Source organism: Scedosporium apiospermum, assembly GCF_000732125.1.
Source record: "Scedosporium apiospermum strain IHEM 14462 chromosome Unknown SEQ_SAPIO_0098, whole genome shotgun sequence".
Classification (NCBI taxonomy): Eukaryota; Fungi; Ascomycota; class Sordariomycetes; order Microascales; family Microascaceae; genus Scedosporium; species Scedosporium apiospermum.
Window position 1 is genome coordinate 879,500 of NW_015971799.1, and position 19,476 is coordinate 898,975.

Here is a 19,476-nt window from a genome sequence, read left to right on the forward strand (position 1 = left end):
TGTGGCTTTGCGCGGGTGCCTTGAGGATTTTACCCTGGTCGAAATGAGATATAGGATGGAGCTGGTTGTCAAAAACAGGGAAGAGACATGTGGCATGCGATCTCCCCTTCCCGAGATTCTGATGAATTTTGTCTAGATTTTTTTTTCTTATATTTGCTTTGTTTCCCTTTCTAATTTTTCTTATTCCCTTCTAATTCTCCTGGCGGATTATACCAGGGCGTGGGATCTTTTTCTTGAATTCCCGGTTGAAACGATAGTTCGGGAACCCCTTTTCTTTCTAAACCCCCTAGCTTTTTGCCCGCCAGTCTCTCCAATTCGGCGGCCTCCGACTTGACGATCCAAACCTCAATCTTCTTCTCAACCCTCCCGACACGACACCTCTCCTCTTCGAACAGGGCTGCTCGCCGAACCACCGATCAATACCAATCACCTTCTCTTGCGCGCAGAAACTCAAACATGGGAAACTCTGTATCTTGGCTGTCGAGCCTCTTGTGGGCGAAGAAGGAGATTAGGATTTTGATATTGGGACTGGTAAGCCGCAACCCGACGCCGCCGCATTCGCGATCTTGGCGACGAGGAACCAATTCCTTCCGGGGGGAATATCTGTGGAAATAAGCGAACCGGGGAAGGCTCATTGGGATTTCTATAGGACAATGCTGGAAAAACCACATTACTTTACAGACTCAAGGTTCGTTTTTTTTTTTGTTTCTTTTCCAATAATGACAACTCTGCGACGCTCTGCTTGAACCGCGGCTGACAAATGTTCACAAGATCGGCGAGGTCGTCACGACGATACCAACGATAGGTTTCAACGTCGAGTCGGTAACATACAAGAACCTCAATTTTAATGTTTGGGTACGCGACGCGCCCTCCCCTCATAACCTCCACAGGTAATTTTTTATATTTCCCCTTCTTCTAACACGCGCCCCTCTTAGGATCTCGGAGGCCAAACCAGCATCCGCCCCTACTGGAGGTGCTACTACGCCAACACCGCCGCCGTCATCTTCGTCGTCGACTCTACCGATATCGAGCGGCTCCAGACCGCCGCCGACGAGCTCGCCGCCATGCTCAACGAGGAGGAGCTCAAGGACGCGGCGCTGCTCGTCTTCGCCAACAAGCAGGACCAACCGGGCGCCAAGGGCGCGGCGGAGATTTCGGAGGCGTTGAGGCTTGGGGAGCTGAGGGATCGGAATTGGACGATTGTGGCGTGCTCGGCTGTTGACGGGACGGGAGTTAATGAGGGTATGGATTGGCTTGTTGTAAGTGGTCCCTCCGTTCCTTTCCCTTGTACTTGGGAGGTGGGAAGCAAGCAAGACGATATACTAACTCGAGCAGAGCACGGTAAACCAAGAATGAAGAACCAAAAAAAGAAAAGAAAAGAAAAACAACAAGAAAAAAAATCGTGGAGGAAGGGCAACGAACAATATACACAGGCGGGACAAGGGCGAGCGAGGATGATTCATGATGAAGAAAAGGGCGGATCTTGCAGTAATAACCTCCCCCCTAGACGGGGAAGAGGGTGCGAAACATTCTGCAATACTCTGTACAACATTAACCCCCAAAGAATTATTATTCAAATACGCAACAAGACACAACATCGTAATGTTTAATAATACCCTGCTTCCGTCTTGACTCCTCGGCATCCTTTTGGCTGTGTTGGACAGACGGCGGGAGGTTAAAGGGGCCCTGGCCTGGGGGGCAGGGTGAACTTCAACGAATAGCCATGGCAGAATATAGATTATGATACTCTTGAGACGTTCTATGGGGGTTCGCTAGAATACGGCGACATTATCTTGCGGGACTCTACGAGTAAACCTATATTGGCTTTCCTAGTGGCGGTGTTGCAATAGGTGCGAACACACAAGGGGCCGCCAGGACAACTTCGTAGAGAGGTCGCATTGCAATCCCTGCGCTAGCGCGACTTTGAAACCTACTACGATTGTGCCGACGCTGTTACTCTCGGCTTGGTAGTGAACTGAACAGGTCCGAAAAAAACTAGTTTAGTGCTGACGACTGAGGGGCATTGAGGTAGCAAATGAACAGGGAGGCAATACGAGAATGCCAAGGGCAGACCGGTTTGGTTTCAGGGGCCTGGCGTTTTCTCGCCATGTCGATCTCAAGACTGCGAAGTAGCGTAGTAGAAAGTAGAAAGCGCCCCCAAAGATGTCGATTTCGACAGTTTCTCCTTTGTTTCTCTTCTCCCGGCATCAGCCTCCAGAGGCGTAGATTCATCTTGGCCATGTTACCTCTCGCTCAATTAGAGTTGGGATTCCTCAGTCTCGCCTCGTGCGCCCATGCAGCCTATGTGCAGTGGCAGCCGTGCCCCGGCATCGATGCGCACACCGATGCCGGATTGGTTTTCGAGAGCCTCGGACTGGGCCTGTCGCCTTCCGAAGACCACGGAGGCGGGAGAGATATGGACTTTTCCATCCACTCGGCGTTAGATAATGAGACGAAGAAGTGTGCCGACGTTGCCAACGACCTCTCAACGATACGGGTCGATCTCCGAATGCTCGGTCGAGAAGTGGCGACATGGGATGCGACGCCGAACGTGACCTGCAGGACCACAGACGCGAATCTTTCCCCCATGAGAATCGCCGCGAAGACTTACATTGGGACACTTCCTCCCGTGTCTACGTTCTACCTCTCTTTCCACCTCTTCGAAGCCGAACAGAGGGGAGGAGGCGGCGGCGGCGGCAGCAGCAGCAGCAATGTCGAGGCGGGCTGTATGACGGCGCAAATCACCCCGGCCATATCTTCCCCGATCGCGTCCGCCCTTCGCTATGGTCCAGTCGCGCTTTTCCTCCTCGTCTTGATCACTTCTGTGGCAAGGACGTTCTTCGATGACACCAAGCCGCGCGAGGACTCGGACGACGGCCACGAAAGAAGCCAGACAGACCAAACCCAAACACCAAAGAGGCTCCTCCTACCAGGCCTGGGGGATTTTCTTCACTATCTGCAGTTCATCTTCCTATCGGGTAGTCTGAGCCTTCGCTACCCCGGATTCTATCAGCCCGTCGTAAGCCACCTCAACTGGTTCTCTCTCTTCAGCAGCGCCGGCCCAATCAATCGCTCCTATCAGTACCGGAGCGTGAATGACGGCATCTACGAAATAAACGGCACGTACGGAGGTACGCTAGGATTCGAATTGATGACGCAGATCGTGGGCGCTCCCATGACGATGGATCTCTGGTTAAACATGATCCTTCTCCTCGCCATTCTCGCCGCCGTCGCGGCTGGAATCGCCGGTCTAGTCGTTATGCCGGGGTCCGCTAACCGACGTTGCTCCTTCTGGCATTCCGAAAGCGCCGCCGACGAGCACGAGCGCAGTCTTGCCGAAAGCGTAAAGTCCACCACAGCCCAGGTCTTCAGGGCCATCCTCTCGTACTTCATGCTCCCGCTAGTAGCCCTCTCAACCTACCAGCTCGACTACGCCGGCCTCTTCCCCGCCTACCACACGGCGCTCGCCTGTGGCTTCCTCGTCCTGATCGCCGCCGCCTTCGCCTGGCTCCTCTGGCAAATCCCGACTCGCAGCCTAGGCGTCCTCGTCTTTGATAATTCCAAGCAATATAGCCGGCTCGACTCCGACTCCGCGTCTGTGCGATCCGCCGAGACGTCTTTCGTTTTGATCCTCTTCGTTCTCAACTTCATCCGCGGCGTGGTCATCGGCGGCTTGCAGATTTCTTCCATCGCGCAGATCTTCCTCCTCATTGCCTGCGAACTGTTCCTCTTGGTTAGCATCTTCAGCCTGCAGACGTATGATGTCCTTTCGGTTGGCGTGGGTTGCGCCTTGGTGAGGCTGGCCGTGTTGTCTCTGATGATTGTCTTCCTGCCCGGCGTGGCTTCGTTTCGGGTCAAGGATTCCATTGCGTATGGGATACTTTGTGTGCATGCGCTGGCTCTCTTCTTCTTTTTCTTTGTTCCTGCTGGACGTCATCTCTGGAGGCTGTGTATCGACCGCCTGAATGCGGAGCGTCCCGAGGTAATCGTCTTCCTAGTGGTTCCTTTTCTGTTGATGCCCGCCAAATGTTAACTCCGTTTATCCGTTATATAGGTCTACGGTCTTCGCCAACTTCGACGCCGTGAAGTGTCCAATATGAACCTCTCAGCTGCCGTCGTGAACAGTAGCAGCCCCGCCGCTCTAGGCTGCCCAGAAATCAGTCTCCAACCCGCTCTCCGCCCCGGCACCCCCAGCACACTCCACCTCGACACCGCCTCCTTAACGGGCCCCTCTCGCTTCTACCGTCCGCCTAGATCGCCATCCCTACACCTATCGATAGACTACGGAAACAGCCGCGGGAGGCCAAACCTGCCCTCCTCCCCATCGACGCCCACATCCCACAACCACCGACAAGGGCTATCCGTATCTCACACGAGCTCATCTCCCACAACCACTAGCGCCTCTGAAAGTTCGCAACCCTCTAGCACGACGGAGGCCGGGCCGGAGGACTTTCGAAGAGTACCTCTTGGACCACGGTGGAACGACTACTCTTTCCGCGAGGCGGATCTTTACTACGCGCAGCCTCCGCGGAGGAAGGCTACCGCGCCGTTGGGTAATGGCCCGGACACGGGTTCGCTTCCGACGAGGTTGTGGCGGCGGTTGTTTTCGGGAGATGCTGGTAGAAATAAACCCACTGTGGGCTTTGAGGTAATTCGGCCCGGGGTGAGCGAGAGCACGATACGCTTGAATGGGCAGTCGTCTACTTGAGCAGCTGGTTTCGTTGGTGTAGAGAACAAACAAAAAGGGACATCGACTTCCGACTTCGCGATCCCCCTTGGCAGAGTTACCAACGGGATGCCGAGATGTCCTAAGAGGCCAGCTTCGGAACTTGGGGCGCCGGACGAGAGACGGCGAAAACCGAAATGAGTGATGTCGTTTTCCCAAAAATTCCCCCGGTAGACGGACGGTAGGCCGGTCGGACGTCCGAAAAAAAGATGCGCGCCTACCGGTAGACGCCCACTCCGACCCCCCTCTTCCGCCCTTTGGCGACCTAGTCGAGTGTTCCCTTGGACAATTGGCTTCGGCATGGAGACCAAGGGGACTGGTTGCTTCGACTAGAAGAAGCTTTGGCTCTCTGACACGGTATTTTGAGCGATGGCTGCCAGCTGCTACTGATACTTGGCGGCCGAAAGCCATCAATCTCGAGGTTGTCGATAGAAAAGCCCCGCTTCCTGAGCTCGACGAAAACGCTGGTCCAGGCAATCCCAATTGCCAACGTATTATACCTGAGGGTAGAAATTATTTGTATTGCAAGCCAAAGAATTAATAGACAAAAAGAGTCGCGATGGCTAGTTCTCGGTTGCAAGAAATCAAGAAATCAAGGTCTCATGATCCATCCCATAGAAAGAAGCCATGAAATCAACTTGCTGTCTATTCAAGTAAAGAGAAACAATTATTAAAACCCCGTACTTAGCTCCAAATGCAAAAGCAAGCCGAAGAGTGACTATTCAGGATGACAACCAATGACTCCGACAGGGCGCTGGATAAAAATACCTATGATGAGAATACTTTCTCAGGCCCATCCATTCGAAGGAATCGCCTTTCTTTTTTTTTTCTAGTTGATTTTCTTTTTTTATTTGCAGGCCATCCTCAGCCGCCTCGATGTAGGCATTGATATATCCTCCAATCCAGCAATCCGTCAATCCGTCAAGTATTATTACCCAAAAGAAGTAAACAAGGAAAAACTCAAGCAAAGGGGAAATGTCGACGCTCTCTCCCCCATGGTCAACCCGCTTTGGAATTAGCAGCAGCAGTCAAGGCATTCGAAACAGGCAAGACCCGCGCATATCCCGCAGCAAATGGCCTGTCAATACGAGTTTTGTCAGTTCCGAGCTTGTCTCTTGATCAAGCCAAGGTAATAAAAGAGGGGAAAAAAGGAAGAAGAGGAAGAAGAGAAGATATGAAGAAGAAGAAATAGGGAAAAAAAGACACTTACACCTGTATCTCCGCCACCCCTCAACCGTCCCTTGTCACCACCGGCGCTCATGCTCATCGGCTCCTGAGGTCTCTGATATACCCAAATAACCAAGTCAGCTCATTAATCTCTTCTACACATCCAAATAAGACGAAGAGGGAGGAGGAGAATAAGTCGAAGAAGAAGAGCAAAGGAAGGAAAAAAAAAAACAAAAAAAAAACATACAGGCTGTTCATCCAAAACCCTCGTCTCGGTCCTCTTCGCAACAGCCTCCGGCTTCCTCACCACATCCTCCGTCCTCTTATCCGCATCTCGTCGCGCATCCATGTTTCTTTTCTTATTCCTCGCCTTCAGTAATGTCGGTTATAAGAAGGAAAGTCCGGTGTACGTCAATAAGCCTCCGTAAAAAGAAATGCCAAGAAACCGAATTGATCGCAATGGTGGGGCCCGAAAACAAAAACTCCGGTGCCGTTTGATCTTTGATTTTCAAAAAAATTCGATCCCGAAAGTCTTTGAGATGTCCGAGGCCGGAAACGGGCGCAATTGGAATTCCTGCTATATCAGCGGAAACTAAGTAATCGTAGTTTAATGTTGTTGAGATTCAAAACAATGGTAGCAATAAAAGTAACACGAGATCTAGCAGAAAAGAAAAATATCCGGGGGCGTCTTATCCATCTTATAAGGGGAGAGACAGCACTGAGAGGACCGTCATCCCACCCTCTTCATGCAGAATGAGGTATTGCTCCTACTTTAGATCCCCCCCTCTCTCCATTCTCCCCTCTCCCATCAAGAATGTCAGCTTTGAATCATCGTGCTGCAAGCTGACAGCCCGTCTCAATATTAATCAGGAAAATCAGGAAAATCCGGATTGGGGCGTGCCGGTCCCCTCCAATCCCGTCTCGTTTTCTGTTCATTCCGCGTCGTCCGCCTCAACGCATCCCATTTCTGATCCATTCTAGCCTCTCCTAGCGCGCCCCATTCCTCGTGGACAATCTAATCGTCCTGATCCCCCTCCAACTGACTTTCTCCAACCACATGGCTCCCCCTGGCCTTGCTGCTTCGAGGCTCCGGTCTCGCATTAGACTTTGTACGTGACCATGCCTCGCGTTGCCCGTGTTGCCCGCGTTGCCCGCGTTGCCCGCATTCTCATCGTTTCTGCGCAGCGCCCGTCACCCTCATCCGGGGACCTGCACGAAGGGCCCGCCTGACCTCGGACGTGTGACAGTGGCACCATCATGCTTTCGTCCCATCGAAACCACAGGTTACACTCCACCCGCCCACAACATGTTCTAGTATGCGTACCCATGAGACTATTGCAAGTTAAACTAAACCCTTATTGTATTGAAAGCCAGCCCTCTCATGGGGCATACGCCAAATTCTGCATAAAAACGAATGGTATAGTGATCAGTGCCTGCCCCGACGAACCAGGGCGACGCCGACCGGCAGATTCCGATTAAACACCGTGATAAGCAATGGCAAACCCCGTCCAACTTCCCAGCCCCATCCGTCATACTCGTACATCAATCAGTGCCGTTCCACCGCCACCCCGTCCGTGCCCGACCAAACGATATTATTGTTCCTAAACCTTCGTCATCAACAATGCAAGCTAGACAGTCAGTGGGAAGACTGCATAGTCACCCGGCATTATAATACAAATACCATCATAGAAAAAACCACTGTCCATACAGCAAACAGGCCGGCTTGGGTGGCGCCCCATACGGCGGCACTGCCTTCCTCCTCCTTCTTTTTCTTCTCCTCTTTCTCCTCCTCCACACTCTTGGTCCTGGTCCGGGCATTCATGTCGAGGCTTGAGTTGGTGAAGTTGAACCTGGCCCTGCTGAGCGTCTGGTTCAGTCTCAGCTTGCCGAAGAAGAAGTCTTCCGCCGACTTGTCCGCTGCGATATCTGGGATCTCGCACACCGAGCTCTTCTTGTCCTTGGCTTGAGCACACCTCACATTCGAAGCATGCTGGTGCCCAGTGTCGGTAGAGTTGAAGTATGCCTTGACGTACTTGACCGAGACGGAGGTGTCCTTTGCAGGTGGTCCGCCAGACCAGACGTTGTTGCCGTTGCTCCAGTGCTGGAGAATCAGATGTCCAGAGTTCGAGGGGATCGCAGCGCCCTGGATCTTGGCGAGAACCTTGCCGTCGGCGTAAAAGTGTACCTCGCCCGGGACAAAATCAAACCGATACTCGTGGAAATCCCTTGTTGGATTGAAAGGCAGCTCAGCACGGATAAAATTTCCAGCCTTCGCAGCGTCGTAGTTGCTATCGGTAGCCTTCGGAGATTGAACGATGAGATTGACAGGGTACACACCAGCCTTGGGATCAAACTCCTTGGAGAGGAATTCCATGTCAATCTCTTGCGTCTCGTTGAAGTACTGTTCACCATCCTCGGTCAGTAAAGCGCCGCACCCCGTTAAGAAGGATTGTTGCGTGGCTTGAATAGCAATCGCTCCTCACTCACCCAAAAGAAAGCAGCACAAGTGCCGGGAACGTCCGTCAACTTCATGCTGGTGCGGTACGAGCCCCATTTGAGATCAGCCCGCCGAGAATCCAACTCCGCCACAGATGCCATGTCATGGTCGAGCTTGCTGCTCACAGCGAGTTCGAGCCCATCTCCCGAGGTGGCCACAGGCTTCGTGACTTCAGTGCGGGTCCACAGCGCCTTCTTCTTGTTGTTAAAGGTAATGACATTGCTGGGCCGGAAGTTCAACCCGTACAGGCCGTTGGTCTTTTCCTTGGTCACATTGAATGCGGGAAGCAACCAGTTGGTTTCGCTGCCAAGGGCGTTGACACGTCTGAAGTCTGACTCGAGGAGCTCCGTGAAAACACTCGGCTCCTTGCTATCTCCAATTGTTGTAGAATACCCACATTCGCAGTCCGCCTTGACGGCCGGGACTAGCGAAGCCGCAAGGGCAGCGACACAAACGCTTTTCAATCCAGAGAAAAGCATCACAGGGTATTGGGAATAGAACCACACGATCTGGAGGAAGATGTCGCTGTGAACAGAGGGAGATGCTGACGAAGAAGATGGCAGGCAACACGTAGTTTCAATGGGGAAATTGGTATTAGTGCCGAACAGTGATAGATAGGCGGTGATGATGATTTCGATGAATGTATGGTGGTTGTTAAGTGCGTGTAGAGCCCAAAAATGAGATGATGATTATAGACAGCAACAGAAGGTTTGCATGAAGAATGGAAGAGATGAAGAGAAGATGAGAAGAAGAGAAAGGAGAGGAGAATCTTGGAGACGACAGGATCTCAACAAAACATCTCCATCTCCGCTCCCCATAGAGAGGCAGTAGCAAGTGCTTAGGCTCTCCGTGTTGAAGGAAAGAATGGCTTCGGTGTCCAAAGATAAGGCAAGGCAACTATTCGCAAGTGCAATCTGTGGAGGTAGGTATTAGGGAGCTAGCAGTTGAACCTCTCCGCTACAGTAGGAAAGAACCCGCCTTGCCGAGGACGGTGAGGCAGGAAGCAATATGTGTGAATAGAAGGAGCCCGGAGAATACCAACGTCGTCCCTTCGGAAGCGGAAGGAACACGAGGACGGGCCTGCCTCCGAAGAGCCCTCCCCGAAACAGCTCACGGAGCCGACTTTCCTCCGTGGTTGTTATGACCTCCACTCATATTCGTCTACCTACGTACTTGACTATGCGTACTTATGAACGGGCCATAGTGGCTTGCACTACGTTTCAAGGGCTCAAGCAAATTACCCGATGATATTTTGCTAGATGGATACTCAACGAACACTAGTAGATCGATGCTGCGAACTTCATCGACTGCATCATTCAAAAGCTCTGACCAAGATCAAGACAATTTTACCAAGCAAGACTTTGTAATTACCGCACGACCGGGGCAAGGACAATACCTGGCGAAAGCCTACTTGATACAAGCCTCTTAATCTCCGCGTTTCCGTCTCTAGTCTGGGGAAGCGACAAACCCCAGCCTAGAAATGCCTTCCTTAAAAAAGGATTCCTCACTTACAATTCGTCGAGGAACGGAAACCGCAGCCTGCACCACTCACACCATATCTGGTACCGAGGTATACTTCGATCTACTACATCCCAAGTCCCCTGTGAGGCTCCTCCTTCCCGAGACAAGGTTGCCGTCCGAGTGGACAAAAGTGGTACGATCTCATGGGCGGGGAACCAACATCCTAGGAACATGTGAAGCAGACACAAAGATGTACCCGATTACGACAGTTGAGGCAGAAGGCGCCCCCCTCTTACGAAGTAGGTCAATGATACCGACAAGGCACTTACAATTCTCGCGCGATAGAAAAACGACGGGAGAGGAACAATTGGAGCAGAGGAAACCCTGGCGGTTATTGCTAGAGGAAATGCTATAGGACTCGCCAACAAAGACGCTGCTTAATATCTATACACGATGCGCTTTTGCCAAATGCGCAAGGAGATTGAGAAATACGAAATGAAATAGAGACAGAGGAAAGATGAGCGGAATTAAAAATAAAGAAAAGAAGGTATCGCTTCCATCCAAGTATCAATTTCCCTGAGACAAAGAACATCCGCGGCTTTGCTCTCAAGTGTTCCTTCGCAATCGTGGAGAGGAACATTTGAGTACAATGGCCTACCATACCTTCCCTGCGCATCGATAAACTCCCACTTGACCTCGCTCTTTCCCGCTTCTTATTTCTTTCCCTTCCCACTACCATGCATGAAACCAATAAACCGGTTGGGGAAAGTCCAAAAGAAAAAGACGTAAAGAGCGCGGACAGCAACGAATCCCAGGTTGCCCTGCTACTGCCGGGTGTGGTAATAAGACAATCTGCCTGCTCGTATCCTGACAAAGGTATCTAACAAAGGAGGAAGCAACTTCGAGAGAAAAAGAGGAAACGAGGAAATAACGGCAACGCTAGAACGGGGTAGAGACGATAAGAAGAGAAGAAATAAGAACGGTGACTAAGAAATGAAGACAGAAGAGACAAAGAGATCAAGTGTAAGGAGAGGCGACCCTTAGAGTTAAAAACGCTTCGGCTAAAACAGAAACGGGTCCAAAGGAGAAGGCAACAAATTTCATCGCATAGAGAACGAGGACAAGTAAAGGAGCTGTAAGAAATGGAACCACAGAGAGAGAGAGAGAGAGAGAGAGAGAGAGATCCAGGTTAATTGTAACAAGGGATTAATAGATCGGTAAAGTTTCTCAAACTAATAAAAACACAGGAGAGAAGAGTAGTCGAATAGAGTAGAAAAGAGAAAGGAAAAAAAAAAGAGAAGAGAGAAACAAAGAGTGTTCGAAGAAAAATAGGAAAAATCCGACGAGAAACCCAGTTATGGACCAGCCAACATTCCCCGCTCACGCAGGTCATTAGGTAGCGCCGCTGTCTATTGCACGCCGCGCTTGTTATAACCCAAGTTGCCCACACAAGCAGGACCCTTTGTACTGTTCCTGTAAAGTCCGTCCTGTGGTCCAAATTTCCTGACCTATTTGCTTCCCTTGAAAACCCCCGAGTATGAAATTCACCAACCATGATAATGCCGAGACTGTATGCAAACACAAGGTAGAATCGACCTCCCGTAGTTCCTCTCGCAGCGCCCGAATCGCCATTAGAGCTTGGACAACCAAACGGAGGGGACCCGGAGCCTACGAGGGTTTACGGAGAGATCTAAAGCAGCCAACTCCGACCGACCCACACGCCTTTCCGCCTTGCGCTGAAATGGAAAATAAGAGAGAAACGATGACTAGACAACAAAGGAAACAAGGAAAATAAGGAGATGCTGAGTAGAGACGCAAGGAAACATAAGGAAACTGGAAAGACCCAAAATCAAGTAACAGAGAGGTATATGCAAGGAAAAAAAGGAAAATGACACAAGGAGAAAGCCCGCCGCACAAGCAAAGAAAATCACTGGGAATCAAACGCATTGCGGTCCAGACTTTAGGAAAGAGAAAGGGAAAGAAAGGAAACGTGAAAAAAAAAAAAGAAAAGAAAAGAAAAGAAGAAAAGGAAACGGGAATCATTTGCTCTGTCGTCACTAATACACGCTATCCTCGTCGGCACCTTGCGAAATCATCGAAGGTGTCGAAGCATTCGAGGACGCTTCAATGTCGTCAACATAGCCAACTAGGGCTTGAGAATGGTGTCGGAAGGATTCACCGATGAGACGGGTGATGCTAGTTAAAATATTAGCCACGGTATTGATGCAGTAGCAACGAGGACAACTGTAACTTACCCCCAAACAACCACTTCATCCAACATAGATCCCCAAAGCTTGGCAACGACAGAGCTGAGCTGGGAGGCGTACGCGGGGTCATCTAGCTCCCTCTCGAAGAGCTGGCGGACCTTGTTGTACATGGCCAGTTCCTCAGGCGTAGCAGGCTCCTCGTCATGTTCCAGACGATACAGCCAGAGCGAGAGGATGATCATGAGATCCATGCCGCACAACGGGTGCTCGACGCTCCAGTTTGTCGGCGAGGTTCGCGCGACCCAACGGACTCCCTGCATGACGGCCGTCTCGATGCAGTTGTAGCATTCTTGAATGACCTTGAGCATCTCGTTGGAGCGCTTCACACGATCCCTGGCATGGGACATGGCCGCCGCTACCTCGTATGAGTCGTGGTATCGGAGGGCCTCCTGAACAGTCTTGAGGTCAACCTCGAGACGGGCGCGGGCGTTGCGGTACATAGCCGTCGCGTTGAACAAGAGCGGGTGGCCCTTATGGGGCGCGCTGAGCGGAATGATCACCGCCTCTGGCTCGCAGAGGTCGAGCGACTTCTCCCAGGTTTCGAGCGCGAGACGGAGCTTGTACTCGGTGACGACGTCCTGAAGAGCCTCAGGGCTGCGCTTGTGGTACCACACTTCGAGGAACAGCGCGTTGATCATAACACGGGTAGCGAACGCACTGTACCGAATCTTCTCGCCCTGGAAGAGATTGTCGTGCGCCTCCATAAAGGTGGCCACAGTGCTGTTGGCGAGCTGCTCTTTCCACGAAGCCTCATCGGTGACCTTGAGGTTCCAAAGCGCCTCGGTAGAGGGAAGCTGGAGGTCCTCAAATTCATTGAAATTGATGGCTGGAGTGTGGTTGTAAGTGAGCGTGAGCAGGCCAAAGAAGATATAGACGGCGTAGTACGTTCGGCGGCAGCCCTCGTCCTCAACCCACTCAGCGCGAGTGGGCTGCTGGTCTCCACGGGCTTCTTGGCGCAGCTTCAGTTCGTACCGGTTACCCGCTACCATGTTTGCCAGCAGACTCTTAATCGAGCAGGCCCATTCCAATCCCTTCGGGTCGCCGCTCCAGCTGGCAAATATCATGTTGAGCAGGGAGCTCTGCATCGTCCAGAGAGGTACCTTACGGGAACTGAAGTTCTCCTTGTGTTGGAGGAACTGGTTCACAAGGATCTTGGATCCGATGTGGAGCAGGTAGGCCTGGTCCTGGTCGAACGCATACAGAGCACCTATGCTAAGCACAGCGAGCAGCAAGGGAGGCGAGACCTGGGTGGGGTTGAAAGAGGCAGGGTGCAAGAATGGCAAGTGATGGTGGAAGTGTCCAAAGTACGTCGACAGGTAGCGGTTCAACGAAGCCTGGCTCGGGAGCCTGAAGCCCTCAGGGATTGCACGTTCTGTGTCATGGGCGCGAATGTTGTCTAGGATCATGTTGCGCTCGTCATCGCTGTTGACCTGAGGCGCCTTGAATCCTGCGTTGGCATTGGAGAGGACGCTGGGGGATTGAGGTACAGGCGTGTTGGCGCCAGACCGAGGGAGCGAGTTGATCATGGACTGAAGGGCAGGGACAAGACCGTTGCAATTCTGGCCGCTAATCGAGAGAAGCTGGCTGGCGTGAGGTTGCACAGTGCTAGAACTACTGAAGGACTGCTGAGACTCAAACGATCCCGAGGTGCTGGAAGTGATCGAGTGCGCCTTGGCCTGGGAAATGGAGTGGGGCATGAAATTGTCCCACTGGACCTGTTGAGCTTGGGGGATGGCAATAGCACCTGAAGGGTAGGTCACGGTCTGTTCCATGTTCGTCGATGTGTAGTCCATGGAGTTGCTGCCCTCGTAAGATCCGGCGCGCGAGAGATCCGCAACAAGCATCGCGGCAGCCTCGACGTCGAAGATGGCATCACCAGAGGTTTCCATCTGTTGCTGCTCTATCGTGGCTGTGTCAATGGCAATGGCCGGCTTGGAGGGAGTGGCAACGGCCCTCGTCTTGGGACCGGCACGACGCTTGCCATCGCTGTGGAGGGGGATGCCGCCGTCTTTGGCGTGCACTGTTCGGTCGTGTCGAAGGAGGAGGTCGCGTCGCACGAAAGTGCTTCTGCACTTCATGCACTTGAATGGTCGTTCCTTGGTGTCTAAAAAAAAAAATTCATAACATGTCAGTTTGTCGCAAGAATAGACTGCAAGGAGCATTGAAAGGCCGCCATAATGATACTAGAGGGGTTTTCTTTGATGGAAGAATAGGTCTCGTAGCCCAGGAGGGGGTCGGTAGTTCGAATCGGATGAGCGGGGGAAGCTCGTCCTAGTGTAGTGTGCTACCCCTCAAGGACGCTTGAGGGGGGAACTATAATCCTCGGGAACGGGTCCAAAGAGCCAACTGGTAAGAGAAAAGGGAAACGTACGTGATCGCTCGTGCCTGCTGCGGTGTTCACTCCTGCTAAAAGCTCTGTTACAGAATTGGCATTTGTATTTCCGCTCTGGCGCGAGTGAAGTTTTCCTAGGCGCAGTTGTTGATGCTGCCGCTGGGGGCAGGGTCGCCACGCTTGCGCCGGGCATCTTGTGAAATGGATTGATGGGGTTGATGGACTGTTGTCGTAAGGGGTGTACAATGGCAACAGGTGTATTATCTCTCTCGATAGCCGTAGCGCAATGTGTGGTGGTTCGTGATTGTCTCAACAATGTTCTCTGCTCTCCAAGAAACGGCCGACGCAACTCAGCACGATGGTTGAAATCGCCTGACTAGGGTGGGCTCCTCGCTCGCACGCGCTCCCGTGGGATTTAAAGTGCGTCTTCGGTAGACTCGATTGTGTAGTTGATCATTGGATTTGTCGATATTCTGGTCATGGAACCAATATTATGAATGGGGGAGAGGAGGAGGGGGGAAAAAGGTGAAGGGGTGTGGTATTAGGGACGAATATTCCGAAGAAAAGCTGTAGGTGGAAAACTGGTGATATGTTGCGAGAGGGGGATTTCCGACGGGGAGGGAGTGTCGTTGAGGACTTGTCTTCAGTCGACAAGGCAATTAGAAGGCAGACGTCGAGGGTATAAAAACGACCGCAAGACGATGATATGATGGGCGCAGATGGATGGTGAAGATGAGGATTGTCGAGAAGGGGAGATGGATGGGAAAGTTGAAAGGGAGTGGGGGGAGGGGGATATTTTCTGGAAATCTGGCAGAGGGAGGGGGGCGTGGGCTTGGGGTGGGAAGGAGCCCACCCAGAGAGAGAGCAGAGCGACCAGGACAGCGACACAGACGCAGACACAGCACGAGAAGTTACCTTCTAGGTGGAGGGAGCGAAAAACCAATGTGCTGGTTTGGAGGGGTGGGAGGAGCGAGGGTACTTTGGACACTGAGTAATACGGAGTACATTCTGTTTGGCATTCCGGTACGAGGTACCTCGGCAGCGATTATCCTGGACACGACATTCACGCATTCATTGGCACCCCTTTGCCCAATTACCACGAGAACAAGGGTCGTCACAGGAGGCTGGTGGTACCTGAAAATTTGTACCCGATACCCAATTTCGAATAGGGAATGCCGTGTTTGAGACTGACAGCTACTTTGAGTCTTTGTACTGTGGCGCCGGGATTGCTTGTTTTGGCAGCTGGAACCTTGGTCGTCCTGATTGTGCCTACTGAGCAGGGCCTACGAGGACAAGCGACTTGAGTGCTTCGTCCCGAGCAACCACTCCACTCCCGCATCCACTACTTCATGGGGCATTGCACCGTCTCCATTTGGTCTCGCCCGTTTTGTCCTAGCACGGGTCTTGTACCCCATACATCCAATTACACGCGCAGCTCCTGCTTGACCTGACTTCGGCCTTGTACCCTTTTCGCGACTTCGTCTATCACCACACTCTGTGTGCAGCAGCACGCTAAAAGCTGTTGGAAGAGCATTGCGGGGCTGTCTTTTTTCGACTGCAGCGGGGAACGGGAGAAGTGGCATCTTCGCCTCCATCCACGACTCGCTCGCTCTTCTTCAATGCTTGGTGGTTCTGCTACACTGCAGGAGGCTACTAGCTCACAGCGTCATATTTCCTAACCATTAGGTCCAATGACACAATACCGAAAACGGGTTCCCTATTTTCGTCCACATATTAGTAGTTTGAGAGTGAAAGAAGGGTGCCCTCCCGCCATTTCTCTGAGCCAGCATGTTGATTTTCTGCCTGTTGACTGGGATTTTTGATTGCGGGGAGAAGGAGGGGGCGGGGGGAGAGAAAAAAATAATATAAAAAAAAGTTGCGCGATGGTACGGACAGGGGAGATGGCAATTGCACGCACAAGTATGCGTAAACGACAAGAGTACAAAGCAAAGCATGGACAGGCGACCGAGGTTGATCAAGGAAAAGGGAAAGGAAAGGGAGGGACGGAGGGACGGATGCGACGCACACACACTCACTCGTAGATATTGCGTGGACAATTAGACAGGAGGCTTTCACCAAGACGCACACTATTATTCCACTGCTACGACCTCGGACATGGAGGGGCTGCGTATCATCTCGATCGCGTTCCTTCATTCCCGAACCAAAGAGAAATATCTGATCTCTCTTCGGCTGAGAAGCAAGGAGGAGGAAAGGGTGTGCTATTTTTGATACAGCCAGGGGCAATACAGGGGTTAGAAAGGAAGGAAAAATTTTCATCTAATATTACTATCCAAGAGAATGTGTGGTATATCAAGAAGGAAGGGGGATTAGAGGAAAAAGCATGCGTGGATAGGCCATCGCAGAGATCTGGAGAAAGTGGAGGGTGTTCCAAGACCAACGCCAACGCGGATGGCAATGGGCGTTGCCGGTTGCTTGGGGGGTGGGAAGTGAAATTGCACTGGATTGTACTATAAAGTATTAGTTTATGTACAATTGTACCTCCCAGACTTCGTTAATGTAGATCAAAAGAGGGTACTCAAATTTCCCCCTTTAGTTTAGCCTGGGGGCTCCGCTCCGTGTCCGCCAAGCTCCTACACTACACTGATACATATTAGTGTACTTGTATACCTGGGTTCAAGAGGCTACGAAGCAAGCTAGTCAGAACCGAGAGCGTGTCAATGTATCTTATACCTGGGGCAACGCGCCCCATAGGCCCGAAGCGCCGCAGGTTACGCGTGGAGCTGAAGGTGGTTGTGACATCAAATGACTAGAAGTCGCCTCGTACACTAATACTTTCGTACGCGATCTGGCACACGCTCCGATAAAGTACGTCCGTGTCTGCACTGTAGTGAGTGATATGGACAAGAGAGATTGGCACCCATATTAGTGGGCAACTTATGACATGGTTCTCCGGTCGAACTCCTAGATCAGCAACGACCACACTGTACGAGGTAGTGGACTCGTGGGTCTCAATCATTTCGATGTTCTTGGATCAGTTTATAACTCATTCAACCAGCGGGAGCCCGAGTTTCCCGCACAAGTCCCCGTGTCAGTACCCGTCACCTAGCGCAAGGGATGTACTAGTTGACAAGAAGCGAAGCGCAGCCGAGCGAGCACCTCGTTGCTCATTCACATCCAAGTGCTCAGTTGGATCGTGTAGCACTCGCCCCAAAAGGATGCAACTATTGGTATCCGATTCCCTGTCTAGCTCTCAATGTCTTGTGCTTTGGGATGAGGCAAAAACTGATTGGGATCTGGGTTTTCTGATTTACTTCGTAGGACGAGAGCAGAATAATACTTCGTACTTCGGAGTCAATGATTCACCCTTTCCATTGTTCATCTTCTCTGGATTTTTGGGGACCCCTCTATTTCTCGACGTCTGGCCCCCTTTTCGAGGCTATTCTTCGGGAAGGTGTAGACTAACAGCTTGTTTCACACCGAAGAAGGCACCAAAAAAGGGACCAAAAACGCCACTGTGTGACCAAGGCACCGAGCTATTTTGAGTTTGAGGAGCTCGAGAAAGGAACATTGGGGCTATGACGAAACGTGGAAGAAGACGAGGGGCATTTTTGGAGGGGTAATGAAGCCACAAAGAAGGAAAAAAGTTTAGGAACCCTGTCATGCGCTCATGCGAAAGTTTAACTTCATGGATGTCAACAGAGGGGCAATTGCCATCGTATAAGACAGATGAACGCAAGCGAGTTGAGGCTTTTGGGAGGCGAGGCATTTGACCAACAATGTCCGACTCCTATTTCCCTCCTGATCTTTGATCCCTGATCTCTGTTGTCCAACAGATGAAGAGGGATTGTTCGAGCTGCAGCAGGGCGAAAGAAAGGTGTGTGTGGATTCCCTTCGACCACTACCACCCCTGGTCAGGTCAATTCGTTGGCATGCAAATCGAGGCTGGGCATTTCCTTCGTATCGCATTTTCCTGTTCAGCAGCAAGGACCTCGGTCTTCAGTTGGTCGCAAGGGACAGGGACAAGATTCAAAGTCGTCGAAATGTGCGGTGCGTGGGCAAGTACTTTGTACTCGGTCGTGTACAAGATACATCCAATTTCTTGAGGTGAAGCTGGACCCCACTATCCCAGTCTGGCATTTTTGCCCCATCTCCTTGCCCCTCTCCCCTCCCTCCTTTCCCAGTTGAGCAATGAACAACGTCGAGACATGCCCTGATTCGAGCTTTATGTAGCTTCACGCACAGAAATCATACTATGATTCTGCACCTCGGGAGCGAGCGCATCCATTGTTTGGTTCGGCCCTGCTCTCAGTTTCCCGTCACCTGCCCCAAAGTCCAAGAACTGAATTATCCCATTGAGGTCTGGTGACTCCAACAGAGCCGCCGATTACGAAAGTCTGGGATGCCTGTTCCTGGGCTGGCTGTCGACAGCAAATGATAGAGAGCGGACAACCGGATTATGCGGGGGAGGCCCTTTGAGCAGGACGTCCACGTCTTAGGGCTTTTTCTTCTGACTTGGACACGAAATGCCACACGAAACGGACACGTCTTTCGGCTTGGTATATGAATTTTCCTTCTTATTTTTTTTTCTCTCTCTTTTCTTTTTCACCCCTTACTTTTTCTTCTGATTTTATGCCTTGGCCGAACGTAATATGAAGGCTCCAAGGCTCCAATTTCCGTCGGGAGCGAATTGTCGTTTGTGCCGTAATCCCATAATTACACACGCCTGCTATTATACAGCCCGCTTTCCGAGACGCCCCATCTCTGCCGTCCCGTCATTACATTTTTGCTTGCTTCCCTTCCCTCTTTCCAAATTTGTCCAGAGAGACACGTTTACGAGGTAAATTGGGTCGTTTTATGTCCCATTGTGTATTACCCCATAATCCCGAATGCTGCAAGCTCTCCTTTCGGGCTTAATGAGGTCTTCGTCAGTGGGGAATCAAGTCGAAATTTGAACCGGAGACCCAGCTTTTTGGTGGTGCTAAAGAAGAAAATGGCGGGGTTCAATTGTACAGTATGCCGTTCTAGTGCTCACACTATACGCCCCAGAGTAGCTCTGATCACCAAG

General features: G+C 51.6%; 5 protein-coding genes across 5 annotated transcripts; 2 read left to right on the top strand and 3 right to left on the bottom strand.

Moving 5' to 3' along the window:
* Nucleotides 1-456: 456 nt before the first annotated feature.
* On the top strand, nt 457-1,356 carry SAPIO_CDS5386 (uncharacterized protein; the record flags this gene model as incomplete). The annotated part of the gene is made up of 4 exons (XM_016787723.1): nt 457-531; nt 772-855; nt 936-1,259; nt 1,336-1,356. 4 exons carry the CDS (start codon nt 457-459, stop codon nt 1,354-1,356), a joined length of 504 nt encoding a protein of 167 aa, XP_016642738.1.
* An 883-nt stretch (nt 1,357-2,239) lies between these two features.
* On the top strand, nt 2,240-4,708 carry SAPIO_CDS5387 (uncharacterized protein; the record flags this gene model as incomplete). The annotated part of the gene is made up of 2 exons (XM_016787724.1): nt 2,240-3,982; nt 4,055-4,708. 2 exons carry the CDS (start codon nt 2,240-2,242, stop codon nt 4,706-4,708), a joined length of 2,397 nt encoding a protein of 798 aa, XP_016642739.1.
* A 1,033-nt stretch (nt 4,709-5,741) lies between these two features.
* Nucleotides 5,742-6,242, bottom strand: SAPIO_CDS5388 (uncharacterized protein; the record flags this gene model as incomplete). Its single annotated transcript, XM_016787725.1, has 3 exons — nt 5,742-5,804; nt 5,937-6,008; nt 6,141-6,242. The coding sequence occupies 3 exons, from the start codon at nt 6,240-6,242 to the stop codon at nt 5,742-5,744; spliced, it is 237 nt and encodes a 78-aa protein (XP_016642740.1).
* Nucleotides 6,243-7,494: 1,252 nt separating this feature from the next.
* SAPIO_CDS5389 (uncharacterized protein) lies at nt 7,495-8,869 on the bottom strand (the record flags this gene model as incomplete). Its single annotated transcript, XM_016787726.1, has 3 exons — nt 7,495-7,521; nt 7,602-8,294; nt 8,381-8,869. The coding sequence occupies 3 exons, from the start codon at nt 8,867-8,869 to the stop codon at nt 7,495-7,497; spliced, it is 1,209 nt and encodes a 402-aa protein (XP_016642741.1).
* Nucleotides 8,870-11,908: 3,039 nt separating this feature from the next.
* SAPIO_CDS5390 (uncharacterized protein) lies at nt 11,909-14,643 on the bottom strand (the record flags this gene model as incomplete). The annotated part of the gene is made up of 3 exons (XM_016787727.1): nt 11,909-12,047; nt 12,107-14,222; nt 14,490-14,643. The coding sequence occupies 3 exons, from the start codon at nt 14,641-14,643 to the stop codon at nt 11,909-11,911; spliced, it is 2,409 nt and encodes an 802-aa protein (XP_016642742.1).
* Nucleotides 14,644-19,476: the final 4,833 nt, after the last annotated feature.